Below are 12,422 nucleotides of genomic sequence, written 5' to 3'. Positions count from 1 at the left end.
AGACGGTGATGACACATTCAAATGTATTGAACATTGTGTTATATTGCCTTTGCATTAAGGGGACTTAAAATGCACCTTTTCAAAGACTTGATTTTGTTTTCGGGGTCTACCAGAATAGGTTTTCATGCCTGAATGTTCAAAAAACATCTTATTTTTCACATATTTTACATTGTTGCAGCACCTCTCTTCCTAGTCTGTCAGTAACGCTCCGGGATGCGTTGGCTAGCAATGTTTTTGGGAAATGCACCCCTGTTTAGTTCCCGCCAGTGTTGCCAGATTGGAAATGTCCAAGTATCGTACCAGAAGCTCAAAATTATCGTATTTGGGAGAAAATTATCGTACACGAGTCAAACCTGAACAGAATACAGCATGAAAATGACAGACAGTCAAGAAATCTCCAATGGGGGGTGGGGGGTGGGGGGGTATTCGGTTCGTACAATTGATTGGTTGGGTCCTTACATGCACTTCGTGAGGCACACCAGCACACACACGCAAGGTCTCTCGCTCCCTCTCTCTACACGTTCTTCCCCCGGTAGACATAGAATCCACAGCTAGATCAATGAGAAACCCTATGATTACAACGATCATCATTTGAAGTGTCACACAGTTCTGAAATTATCGTACATTATAGGATTTTTTCCATTATTGATCGTACATCGTACAGAGGTCAAAATTATCGTACAAATACGATAATTATCGTACATCTGGCAACACTGGTTCCCGCTCTATAAATCCCCTCCTTCTGAAAATTACAATGTGCTCTGATTGGTCGGCGGGACCAGTGTGTTGTGATTGGTCAACCGTTTCAGAAATGCCACGCCCCTTAGCATTACGGCAAGTTTTAACACACTATTAATGCAACTCTACCAGGCCTCGATCTCTTTTTTTGCGTATGCCTTGGGTAGGAATTATTTAAATGAGGGATATTGTAACACAATAGGACAACTTTAAATTACAAAAACCTAGTTAACGTTGCTGTGTGAGTTTTTCTAATGCAACGGCAGAGGGAGTGATGGCAAATTTATGGCATCTTTCTCTCTTCTGACTGCTGCAATCAATCGCTCAATTTTTTTTCCTTTTTTGAATGTTGTGGAAACACTATTGTGAGGTTTTCTTTTGGTATTTGAGCAAATGGGAATGCAAAAATTATATTTGCTATCATCTCCCGTTCACCACAATAGAAGTTCACCCAACTATGACCCTGAACCCTGCAAATGTGAAAAGGGTCCATGGCGTGAGTTACACACTTCACCTTTATTAAGTAACTAAAAAGTCTGCTTATGGTATGCATTTCGTCTAACTCAGCACTATCCCCTTAAGTCACAAACCCTGAGCATTCAGTCAACTCTTTTCGCCCATCTCGGCATTTCTTTTCAATCCATCATCTTTCATTTTCTTCTAAGGCCCAAGGGTGGAAAAGTTCTGAGTCTAGCAGTAGTGTTCCCACACTGAGTAGGACCTGAGAGTACCAGTGTAAGCCGTTCTTAAGGATCCGATCCGGTCCGGTCCAGCTGTACAAGAGGCGTAAAGGCGTAAATGCCCAGTGAGCTAGCCGTTGTTTGTTCACCGCGGCGTAACATGAGGTGACCACGCCATTCACCACCAAAGTCCCATGGGCAGTGAGTGGGGCGAAAACCCCCTGGTCCTCCCGCACCTCCACTCGAATGATCCGCGAAACACGCTTCCTGAGTTCCCCTTCATCGACGATCAGCAAACACTGCCCTGGCTGGGCATCACTGGCAAATATCGCCCGGAGGGCACCCGGCATTGGCTGGCCCCCTCTGGAGCAGTTTCCAACCCAGACAAACAGTAAATGAGCTGCTGTTAAGGAGACGTTGGCCCCATCCTGAGTGCTGATCACATAAAAGTGCTTCTGGGCAATGGGGCTACGGTCCAGGAAGGTGAGGACTTCGCTGTAGACGAGGTCGCCAGTCCCATCACTTCCCATTGAGGCCAGAACAAGGTCTCCTGCTCGCAGGTCTCGGATTGGTCTATGTGTGCCGTCCTCCATTGTCACCAGAGCCTCTCCAGGGAAACAGCCCCCCGTGTTTATGGCTACTGAGTGATCTGAAGAGAAGATTGAGGAAGGAATGGAAGAGAGGAATGAAAAGAGAAAGAAAGGAATAGAAAATGATTCATTAAGGAAATGGATTCAATGCCTTGTTTCTAATCTTCACTTCTGACTCACTGATATACCTCTGGCCTTTCGACCCTTCATTCATTGGTTGGTCCTACGGTGTCTGCCTCAGTGATTGGTTGAGTTGGTAAATAGGATCAGTGTGGCATCCTCAAAGTGATTGGCCAGGGTGGCGAATCACTAGGCCTTTAACTTCCTCTTCATTGGGATGTTGGTGTATGAGTGCCTCCTAGTGGACTGATTCTGACTTGACTGGCACTGCCAGCCTCTTTAGACTCTATGTTTTTTGTACAAATTACAAGATATACATAATATATATACACATAAGCTAGGTATAAAACCCATGTATTTCTTCTGATCATGTCAGCTGACTTGCATAACGATCTGGGCAGAAAGGACAGGAGAAGAGGAACAAAAGGAAAGAAAATGGTGGGAAAAGGAAAAGGAAAAACAGAGAAACAGATGATGAATATTAAAGATTTTATTATGAAACTCAATGTACGTAAAAAGACAAAATAGTAAATCACACCTGTATAAAAGGTGGGCCAAAAAAACAACAAATAGTCAGGCTTATACTTAATCTGCAGACAATATGAAAGGAAAATCTGCAGAATGGATTTAAACATGGTAAAATGCTTTAAACGTAGGTGATTATTCATAATTTAGTTGCTGGCTGAAATCTTCAATAAACGAGCATGCAGAAGTAGAAGTTTCTGATTGACGAGTGTTTTCAGGGAATTCTGTGTGTGCAGATTACATTTATATTTATGCGTTGAGCAGATGATTCTGTGTGAGCCTGCAAATGGCTAATGCATTTCACAATATTATGTTGCAATAAAGGCTGAAAGGGTGAATGAGATTGACTTTAGTTTGAATTTTTTTGTTATATTGTTACTTTACATCAAAATTATATAATTGGAGATATATAATAGAAGATATAAGAATATTTAATTGTCAATCTGCTTCCCCCACAGTTTCCCCCCATTTGATTAATAGAAATTACTAGAAAAGATTAAATAGCATGTATGCTAAAAGCTAAATGGGCGATGCTAAAGCTACATGAAGTCTGTGCAGACTTGCATGGAAATAAGAATCAAGGTGAAGCACAGCTGGAAAAGTAAGAAAGGTGAAAGTAAATGTTAGAAATGGTGAACAGAGGAGTGAGTGCATTCATCAGACGGCCCAGTGCTGCAAGATTGTGCTGTTTTAATCTAGTCATCATGTGAAGCAAAGAAATGATCCCAAGATGAATCAAGCACAGCTCTCTTCATTAGAAAGCCCATAACCCACAGTCAGTGCGTGCTGAAACATGAGTCTAATGCGATTCCTTCTGTGTGCTCTCACAGTCCATCTCTTGCCCTCATCTTCTCACATAGCACGGCTGTGAGAAGCTTTGTTAGTTTTGGTTAGATTAAAAAAGTTTTAAAAGTAACATGAAATCAAACTTTATCCTATTTACCATCTTAAAAACTACTTAAAATCCTCATCATCCAAAAATTACTTTCCGCTTCGCTCGTCAAGGGTGCATTTATTTGATCAAAAATACAGTAAAAACAGTAATATTGTAAAATATTATCACAGTTTATCATCTATGGAATCTCTTTAACTATTTTATATTTAAATATTTTTATATATTGTAATTTATTCCAGTGATCAAAGCTGAATTTTCAGCATCATTACTCATGATGATCACATGATCCTTCAGAAATCTTTCTAATATGCTGATTGGCTGCTCAAGCAAACATGTTTTATTATCATCAATGTTGGAAACAGTTGTGCTGCGTAATATTATGTTATATTATATGATACATTTTTCAGGATTCTTTGATGAATAGAAAGTTCAAACGAACAGCACTGATTTTAAATAGAAATATTTTGTATCATTAGAAATCCCTTTACTGTCACTTTTGATCAATTTAATGCATCCTTGCTCAATCCAACTAAATCCCCATAAATAAAATAAAGTCCCAACTGAATTTTTGTCTCATTGAATATCCTGTTTCGCTCAAATAAATGCAAATGGCTTGCTAATGAATAAGTCACATGCTATTATCCTACCATGATTGCTTTCCTTCCTTTTCCCACCTTTCATTTGTAAGGACTAGTCTGTTTTTCACTTGCCCTATTCCCCCATGCACAACCCCAACACAAACACAGCTCAACACTCACCTGATTTGACACTGCAGTGTATGTGGCCTTTGGATTCGTAATAGACCCAGTCGAAGCCGGCCTCCACTGCCAGACGGGCCAGCATGGCGTACTTTTTCCGGTCGCGGTCCGAGGTAGTGATGTCAACAGCCCTGCCCTCATAATGCAGAGACTCTTCAGAGTGATGTCCGTCTTCATCCCAGCCCTCCGTCACACGCAGACGCACGCCAGGCCACAGGTTCATCACAGAGATGGCCAGGGAATTCAGTTTATCCTTACAGCGCTGCAAAAGACAAAAAAAAAAAAACATTTGAGAAACAATTACTATGAAAAGGGATCAAATGATTACCAGATAACAGGGTTATTATTGTTAACTATAACTAAAACCATATTTATTTATTTTGAAATACAATAAAATATTTGTAAAAAATTTGCAGATGCAACATTTATTATTTTCGTTAAGTTCAATTTGAAGTATACAACTAAAAATGTAATCAAATGAAAACACAAAAATATAAACATAAAACATTCAAAATATTAATAAATCTATTATAGTATATCGAATAACTCTGCCAGGCAGCTAAAGCAGCAAGTGCCTGATTATTCTAGTTTAATTATTCTTTATGATCTGTTGTCCTTCCAGGCTAATCATTTACGTGCATTTAATGTGAGCTATTTGGAAATAAGTCATGTAAAACATTACAGTAACCATGATTACGGTGACACATTTTTATATTGTCTGTGACAACAGCAACTCAAAATCAATCTCAATGTCTCACAAGGAAATATATAAAAATGTACTTCTGGTGGTTTATGTAGCGTAAATGACCAGTGCGACAGTTTTTAAACCCAACTGAATGCTGAACTCTGATACATAAGTTACCAATTAAACAAACAGAAGGAGGCTTTGCGTGCCTGAGTAAGAAAGAACACAAGGCCATTGTCTTGAATTTGTGAGTTTCCTGCGAGAAATATGGATTTTAGTACGCTCATGTCAAAAAGCCTGTGGCAAGCAGTTGCTAGGTGAGAAACGCGGTGAGCAATGGCAAATATAATCCTGACAGCCATTTGTAGAACTGACGCATTTGTGGTTAGCACAAACACACTCAGCCCGTGGGCTGATAAATCCCTGTCTCAACCAGAGGCCACGAGACATGCAAGGTCACTGGATAACCACCAACTAAGTGGTCACAAATTGCTTACTGACTGACGGCAGAGATTCTTTGATGTCGCCGTTCTAAGTCCTCACTACATAGTTGTGCCATCAAACCATCTATTTCTGTTCTCTGAATTGGAGACCCACCTTTCCACTCAATAGCTACCCTACAAAGCTCTGTGGACTATCTGTTTTAGTCTAAGCTCAGTGATTTGATGTCTCTGTGCTTATTAGGATCTATCTCTAAGAGCTTGTGCTTGGTCTCAGTGGATACTGGACTATCAGAGTCCAGGCTGGGAGAGGAATGGAGATTGGGAAAAAATAGTGCCAGTGTGTTTGGTTATTCTGTTGAGTCTCTGAGGGTCATTGAAACCAAAACACGTACACAGAGCAAATGCTTAGACTACAGTCAAAGCATCAACAATGATAATGCACTCTCTCACACACTCGTACTTGTATGCAAACCTGTATATATGTGTAAACCCGTATGGCTTGCTTTCTTCCATGAAACCTAAAAGGAGATGTTTTGAAGAATGTTCACACTGCTCTTTCTCAAATGATAAACGCATATGGTAAACACACCAGGTGCTATCGACTTAAAATAAAAACCATCAAGAAATGTATCATAAATGTCAAGTATTCACTAAAAGTCTGTACTATTAAGTGCTGCAGGAATGAGTCCTAAAACCTAGATGAGTTCCATTATCTTGCAGTCAATGGGTTTTTTTAATGAGTTTTTGGCTAAATGCCTGAAATAAGGTCTTTGGTGAACACATGCTCAAGATATTTTCACATTTTATTCTGCAACATCAGTAATACCTCACTTTGTGAAGGACATTTTTTTTGTGTCTTGAAAAAACTATTCGACTCACTAGTCCACTTTTACAGCTTCTACTTACTCTTGTAAACTATTGTAACTCAAACTTTCCAACTTGTAGATTTTAAATAAAGATTGAAAGAGTTATTAGAGACAACCATGAAGTCATACAACCGTGGTGTACTTTGTTTATAGCTTAACTTTAGCTTTTTACTTCTGAAGATTGCGTTTAGGCTTTAAAAAGATTTTCTTGAAGAAAACATGTAAAACATAAACTTTTATTGGTTACAGAGCTTATTTCCTGCAACAATCTACATGCCAATGGAAAAAAATCCTATTGTTTTTTGTTAAAGGAACCAGGGTGATAGTCTCGTGACGTCTGAGGCTAAGACTAGGGTGATGAGAACTTCTGGGATGATCTACAAAAATGACCCCTGGATAGATCTCATATTTCATTCTTGTTTCATTTTCACAAAAATATATGGATATTCTCACAATTTCAACTTGCAGGTGAAGACAAAGCACTCCAGGTTTGACATCAGATGCCAAACACCATTGGTTCTCGCACATCACACAACCAATCAGGAAGTTTGAATATGCAGACACACAAATGAGAATAGAATTCTACAGCAAAGACTAACATTGAATAGAGCAGCGTGAACATTCTTCAAAACATCTCATTTGAAATGTCATACAGGTTTGGAACAACAGAATGACTGGGATCATCCTTAAAGAACAAAACCCTCATCCTCACTTTAGATGCATTTTTTTTTTGTCCACACAAAAGAAGATATTTTGAAGAATGTTGGCAACCAGACAGTCAACGGTAGCCATTGACCTCCATATTTCTTTCCTACTATGGAAGTCAATGACTACTGTCAAAAGTCTGGTTACAAACATTCTTTAAAATAACTTCTTTTGTGTTCAACAGAAGAAAGAAACTCATAAAGGTTTGGAACAACGTGAGGGTTGAGTAGGCCTAAGTGATTTTTATTTTTAGGTGAACTATCCCTTTCAGTTTTCCCCAATCCAAAAGTTGAAACAATGAGCTCCTGGACCTTGAAGAGTTCCAGTGAATCTTAAAAAAGACCAAGATTGATCAACTCTAAGACTGTAGAACCGGTTTACGGTGACCTGCAGAAGGAAACACTAGTTTATGGTTAACTAGAAATATGTAGCCTACATTTGGCATCATTTCAGAAATGCCAATCTGAATGGAAAAATGTGCTTTTAGTTTTAAGAATACAAATATAGATATTTATGAAGAATATTTTTTCCGAGCATGTCTCCGGATTGGATGATAAGAATAGCGTCTCGGCGAGCTGTAATAGATGGCTATTCACATAGCGGTGTGGATTTCAGCTTTTTTCGTTGTGGTCGCAAAAGTGAACTGGACTTCATAAATCAGCCCGTGAACTCTGTTAGTTTTGCTTTCAAAGCGTAGATCGACGGCTTTTCAGGAGGAGAGCCTTCACACTAACCGCGGGCTACACAAACATTCACCCCGCGCGCACCGACGGCACGGGGCCCTGAACACTCGCGCCTGTATGAGAGCGCCGGGGCCACTCGCCGCCTGAATCAAAAATAAGGTGGAGAAAAATATGTGTGTAATTAAGGCTTAAATGCATGAGAAGCCGGCTATTTTTACACACGTACGCTACGAAAACAAACAAAAAAATAACACAGAATAAAAAGGAAAAACAGACCAGAGGTTGTCCTCCGCCGTCGCCGCAGTTTGGCCCTCATAAATCGCGTGAAGGTCAGGTAAACGAACGCGGCGCTCGCCTGAGAGGTGACAGGTAAAGACGGGGTGAGATCTATGAGCCCCTCCTCAGTTCCCACATGGCTCTCCTGGACATTAACATGTGGGCATTCAGAGGAAAAGAGCTGATATAAATACTTTTAGGTGAGGGGGAGATTGGAGTCAAATAAATTCCACTCGGGACCACATCAACGTCGTAAAAAATATCTGACGCTTCAAAAAGGGGGGTGTATGTCGTTAATCACGAGCGGTCGTGTTTAAGCATACGGGTAAACATTAAAACAGTCACAGGTCATGCTCAATCTATAAGGGCAGTTTAATGTTTTCTTTTCCAATCGTGCTTAAAACAGCGACGGCACTGTTTTAATTAAACGTTTCAGGTTTCGTTTCCCTTCCATTTTATTGACAGTCACCCCTTTTTGCGTTCATTCATTCACATAAATTGAGCGAGAGCCCCGTGGGAGAAAGTTCAAATATGTGGTTATAAAATAACCTGACGACTACTGTGTCTTTAATTTGACGAAACCTGCCCCCATATTCTCTGTTGTGAAGACTGAAAGACCTGAAACCTTGAATGAACCCAAGGAAAAAAAACTGTGGTCTCTATCCCCACATACATTCCACAACCATTTTTCACCTATGAGACAGTAGTAAAAGAAAAGTGACTTGAGCAAAGGGTCCTCAAAAAGGCCATTGATTAGTGACTACACAAGTAATGTAGTGCAGTCTGCAAATATCTGGGCTGGTAACTTAAGGGTTGAAGGTATGAACCCCACAGTCATAAACTCAACATACTACTGACAATAAACCACATGCTGTTCCAGAGGGTCTGTCCCTGTAATAAGTGAAGTCACTTTGGATGAAAGTCTTTCTTGAACACATCCTCAGAATTCTCTCGAGGATTTATCTCAACTTTTCAAAACAAAATCCACACCTTTATTGAAGTCCACAGCAATTTTGACAGTTTGACGATAGGACAGTACCCTGATTTATTGCGCACAGAAGAAAGGACACTATGATAAACTAAATAATGGCATTAGAAATAGTGCAGTAATAATTGTCTGTTAAAGATCTGGGCTGGAAACTTAGGGTTGTAGGTTCAAACCTCACTGATAATAAAGACCCTTCATCACTTGTTGACCCAGGCATTATAAATGAAGTCACTAATAATTTGCAGACCTTATTTACCATATTCTCTGAATTATCTCTTTTCTCTTATCCTTTTCTGATGCCCACTGCAATTTTTAACCTATGTTGCAGTACCCTGAACTAATGCTATGGATCTTTACTGTATATTAAATAGTAGCAGTACTAGTAATAGTAAGCAACTGCATGAAGGTAGATGGTGGTGTAGGAAGGCTATAGGCTCAAACCTGATTGTACCATTAACTACCACCATTGTCTCATTGATAAAAATGCTTAAAGGGATAGTTCACCCCAAAATCAACATTGGTCCTCATTTATTCACAGGTGCTGCTCCAAAACTGTAATTCTTTCTTCTGCAGAACACAGAAATGTTTTTAAAAATGTTTGTAGCCAGTTGTAACAGTTTTGGTTACTTTTGACTCCTATTGTAAAGAAAAATAAATAAAAAATGAGACACTTCTCAAAATATCTCTTTTCTCTTCCACAGAAGATAGTAAGTCATGCAAGTTTGGAACGACATGAAGGAGAGTAAAGAGTTTTTTTTTTAATGCTCTCTTTAACCACAAGTGTACATCAAATGGATAGTTCACCCAAAAATGAAAATTCTGTCATTAATTACTCACCCTCATGTCATTCCAAACCCACCGAAAGACTTTCGTTCATCTTCGGAACACAAATGTCGAATCTTTTTGATGAAATCAGAGAGCTTTCTGTACTTGACAGCTACGCAACTACCACTTTGACGCTTCAAAAAGTTCATAAAGTTCATTTAAACATTGATCAGGCTTGATGTATGAGAACAAACCTCATTGGTTCTTGCGGAAGCTCAAATGTACTGCGTAACACGAGAATAAACCTCATTGGTTCTCGCAAGTCAAGCGAACATACTTGAGCTTCTATTTACCACAACTGATGTGTGTTGATTAATGTTTATATATGGATAAAAGCCTAAATTAAATATGTTCATCATATAAAGCAATCACATTACTTCAGAAAATTTGGACTAAACCACTCAATTCATATGGATTACTTTTTTGATCTCTTTATAAACTTTTTGAAGTGTCAAAGTGGCAGTTGCATATCAGAAAGCTCTCGGATTTTATCAAAAATATCTCAACTTGTGTTTCAAAGATGAACGAAAGTCTTTGGAACAACATGAGGGTGAGTAATAATGACAGAAATAAAATTTTTGGGTGAACAATCCCTTTCAGTCCTTTTGGATAAAAATCTCGACTGAGTGATAAATGAACAATTAGCCGAGCGAATTACTCTCATGGACCATTTCATGGACCCCGTGCGTCTGCCTCACCTGCGTCATCATGCGGTCCGCACCTGTGTTCTCCTCATCCTTGAAAATGATGTCTGGGTTGTAGTTGGGCGTCAGCTCCTTAAAGCGCTCGGAGCTGCGAGTTATCTTCCCCTCATATCTCCCACTGGCTCCCAGCGTTTTTTCGGCAACGTTTGGACTGAACTGCTTAAGAGCGAGAGGCGTGAGTTTCCTTGTAGTTCGTCTCTTGCCGTAACCTCTGCCCGGTCCACAGCTGTCGTACGCAGGCGAGAAAGCCAAGATGAAGCCGGTGAGGAACGCCGCTGCTGTGGAGAGTCTCATGCCAGCCGGTGCCAGCGGGCACTCCAAAATATGGAGTGTCAAAGATGGTGAAGATGATGGTAAAGCGACCCTCCTCCCCCAAATCTCAGCTTCAGTCCTCGCGCAAGATCACCGGAGGGGGAGGAGGACCAGTCTATTAGGACACCTGGCGCTCACCATCCTTTTACGCACGGAAAGACACCCCGGCAGACGTTGGGTTCCTCAGGCAGTTGGTTCACGGAAAGGATGGTGCCAGCTCGTCAGTCCTCCTCTCAGGTCTGTAAAACTCGCTTACTCTCGGTCCAAGCGGAGACAGGGGGAATAAATAGAGAAGTTCCGTTTATCTTGGCACGCGCGTTGAGAGTCGCCTGCAGGCGGGCCCTGGTTGCGCTGAGTCGCGGTCAGAGTGCGCGTCCCCGCAGCGGTTTCTGGCTCCCGGCTCGGCTGTTTGACTACTGCGCAGTGGCGCGCGGCTCTCAGTTGAGATGGAAATGGAAGTGACCCGAGCTCAGATGCTACTGAAGCAGCCGCACCCTGCCAGTCCTGCCCTCTGTCTGTCTCTGCCCTCCTCTTTATCAGCCCTGCTGCTGCTGCTGCTGCTCTCCCCCTGCACCGCAACCGGCGGCTGCCAAGACGCGAGACAAACAGCAGGCGCATTACAAGTCTGGACTCTCGGACTCTGATGTGTCCAGTCTTTTGAACCTGAGCAACAATGCTCTACTGCCTGTCAACCGTACGTCAGCACACGTGGAGTACTTAAACACACATACACTCACACAACTATTCTTACACTGAATCTTTTATATGGCCAATTACAATTGATGTTTATATTACCCAAGCAAAGATATTTTTTTGAGTATTTAAAAAAAAATACATTTTGTATATATATTTTTTTTATTTATGCTCATTATTAAACCATTGAAATTATATTAACAGTAATACTTAACATAATAAATGCAATTATTATATTATTCTGTTTATTTCCAACTTTTATTTGTCCACTTTTACTTTTGAAAGTCACTTGATTATATAATGTTTTTCTGCATTTACTTTTTATTTGTAAACTGATTTGGTTAAGGTAGACCATGCACACAAAACTTTAAAAAAAGTTATAATGGGACAGATCATCAGCAAAAGTGGGACAGTTCTGCAAATAGTTTCTGTATTATAATTCTGTAAACAAATTGAAATTGAAATTTTCTATTTAAGATAGAAATTTGTCCAATTAAAAATTTATTATTTTTATATATACTTATTAAACCACTTTAAATTATAACTTATTTAATTAATAATGTAATTATATGAGTTATTCAATTTATATCAAACTTCTAGTTTTCCACTTTTACTTTTAAAAGTCAGTTGACCATTTCATTCTTTCTTTTTTTTTGTAAACTGATTTGGTCAAGGTGGACTATGAAAAAGTGAGATGTGGGAAAGCGGGAAGTTTTTGGTAGATTTGTGACAGAACACTTAAGTTAAAGTGGGATATAGATCAGCAAATGAGGGACAATGGTTTATAGAACTGAGAAAATATACTTGAAATTGTAAAAAAAAAAATGTTTTCTTAAAAATAGAATTTTGGAAAATTAATTATGTCCCTGCTGAAAAAAAAAATTAAGCTTGAGGTGGTCAGTGTGTTGGTATGGTACTGGTGTAAAGTGGTCTATC

The 12,422-nt window shown here is 39.8% G+C and overlaps 1 protein-coding gene across 1 annotated transcript; it reads right to left on the bottom strand.

Moving 5' to 3' along the window:
* Positions 1–214: 214 nt before the first annotated feature.
* ihhb (Indian hedgehog signaling molecule b) lies at positions 215–10,841 on the bottom strand. Its single transcript, XM_084129916.1, has 3 exons — positions 10,476–10,841; positions 4,307–4,568; positions 215–2,067 (listed from the first exon to the last, which is right to left on the bottom strand). The coding sequence occupies exons 1-3, from the start codon at positions 10,773–10,775 to the stop codon at positions 1,382–1,384; spliced, it is 1,248 nt and encodes a 415-aa protein (XP_083986042.1). The 5' UTR covers positions 10,776–10,841; the 3' UTR covers positions 215–1,381.
* Between the last annotated feature and the right edge of the window lie 1,581 nt (positions 10,842–12,422).

Source organism: Abramis brama, assembly GCF_963993115.1.
Source record: "Abramis brama genome assembly, chromosome: 11".
In the NCBI taxonomy this organism is placed as follows: Eukaryota; Metazoa; Chordata; class Actinopteri; order Cypriniformes; family Leuciscidae; genus Abramis; species Abramis brama.
The sequence above is the reverse complement of the archived record's forward strand: the minus strand, read 5'-3'. Positions and strand labels throughout refer to the sequence as shown.

Bases quoted from the DNA above. Each gene is read 5' to 3' on its own strand.
- ihhb (XM_084129916.1), bottom strand. From the start codon at position 10,775: ATGAGACTCTCCACAGCAGCGGCGTTCCTCACCGGCTTCATCTTGGCT. The intron at 4,569-10,475 runs GTGAGGCAGACG...TGTCTTTTGCAG, and splicing joins CGGACCGCATGATGACGCAG to CGCTGTAAGGATAAACTGAA. The intron at 2,068-4,306 runs GTGAGTGTTGAG...TCTTCTCTTCAG, and splicing joins ACACTGCAGTGTCAAATCAG to ATCACTCAGTAGCCATAAAC.